Below are 766 nucleotides of genomic sequence, written 5' to 3'. Positions count from 1 at the left end.
ACCTATGTTCATGATGCTGTCCTTCTCAGGGTTGAAGAAGAGCCAGTCATAGAACAGAGCCAGTTTGGCGTTGGAAGCAGCAACGTTGGACTAGAGAAAAAACCCAACATTGAGACCTCTTCACCCCCAACCTGCTGGGCCTGACACTGAGATGCTCTTCCCACCCTCAGGAATGGTGAAACCCCTGGATGTGAGGGAAGAGCTCCCAGGTGCCCAGACTCACCGTGCAGGTGGTCAGCAACCAGCCGATGATGGCCCAGCGCGGGAGGATGTCGGAGCTGAGCACCTCGTTGGACGGGTGGCCGACGCCGCAGATGTAGAGGATGGGGTCACACAGCGCAGCGATTGGCTGTCGGGGGTGGACAGGTACTGACGCTGGAACCAATCCTGGTACCTCTTCTGCTGCCCAAAACGTACCTGGGGGCGAGGGCAGGAGGGTTGGGAGGATCCAGGGAAGGGTTGGGAATGGATTCCATGCAGGTTCCTGGTTGAGCTTCCTTCTGCTGTGCCAGCTCTGGGAGGGGATTGGGAGGAATTACCCGGGAGGTCATGAAGAGCAGTTTGGTCTCCATGTCAGGAGTGAGGCGACACGCCAGGAACTTGCGGGAAGTTCTGGACTGGAGGAGCTGCAGGACACCTGGGAGAGATGATGGAGAGGTTGGTTGGTCGTGGGGGGATCCAGCTGCACCTCAGCTCAGCCACCAGTTAAGGAAGCAGCTACAGCTATCATGGAATCCCAGGCTGGTTTGGCTTGGAATCACCTCCA

General features: G+C 57.8%; 1 protein-coding gene across 1 annotated transcript in view; it reads right to left on the bottom strand.

Annotated features, from left to right (window-relative positions):
- Window positions 1-2: 2 nt before the first annotated feature.
- Window positions 3-766, bottom strand: part of LOC103797993 (integrator complex subunit 3-like) — a 2,821-nt gene continuing 2,057 nt past the window's right edge. The window contains exons 3-5 of the mRNA XM_009070238.1: window positions 540-637; window positions 224-417; window positions 3-90 (exon numbers count right to left, since the gene is read on the bottom strand). Coding sequence (XP_009068486.1) covers window positions 235-417; window positions 540-637 — 281 coding nt within the window. The 3' untranslated portion in view covers window positions 3-90; window positions 224-234. The remainder of the gene's footprint in view (window positions 91-223; window positions 418-539; window positions 638-766) is intronic.

The sequence above is a fragment of the Acanthisitta chloris genome, unplaced genomic scaffold, assembly GCF_000695815.1.
Source record: "Acanthisitta chloris isolate BGI_N310 unplaced genomic scaffold, ASM69581v1 scaffold1710, whole genome shotgun sequence".
Taxonomy (NCBI): domain Eukaryota; kingdom Metazoa; phylum Chordata; class Aves; order Passeriformes; family Acanthisittidae; genus Acanthisitta; species Acanthisitta chloris.
This window is presented reverse-complemented; position numbering and strand designations above follow the sequence as displayed.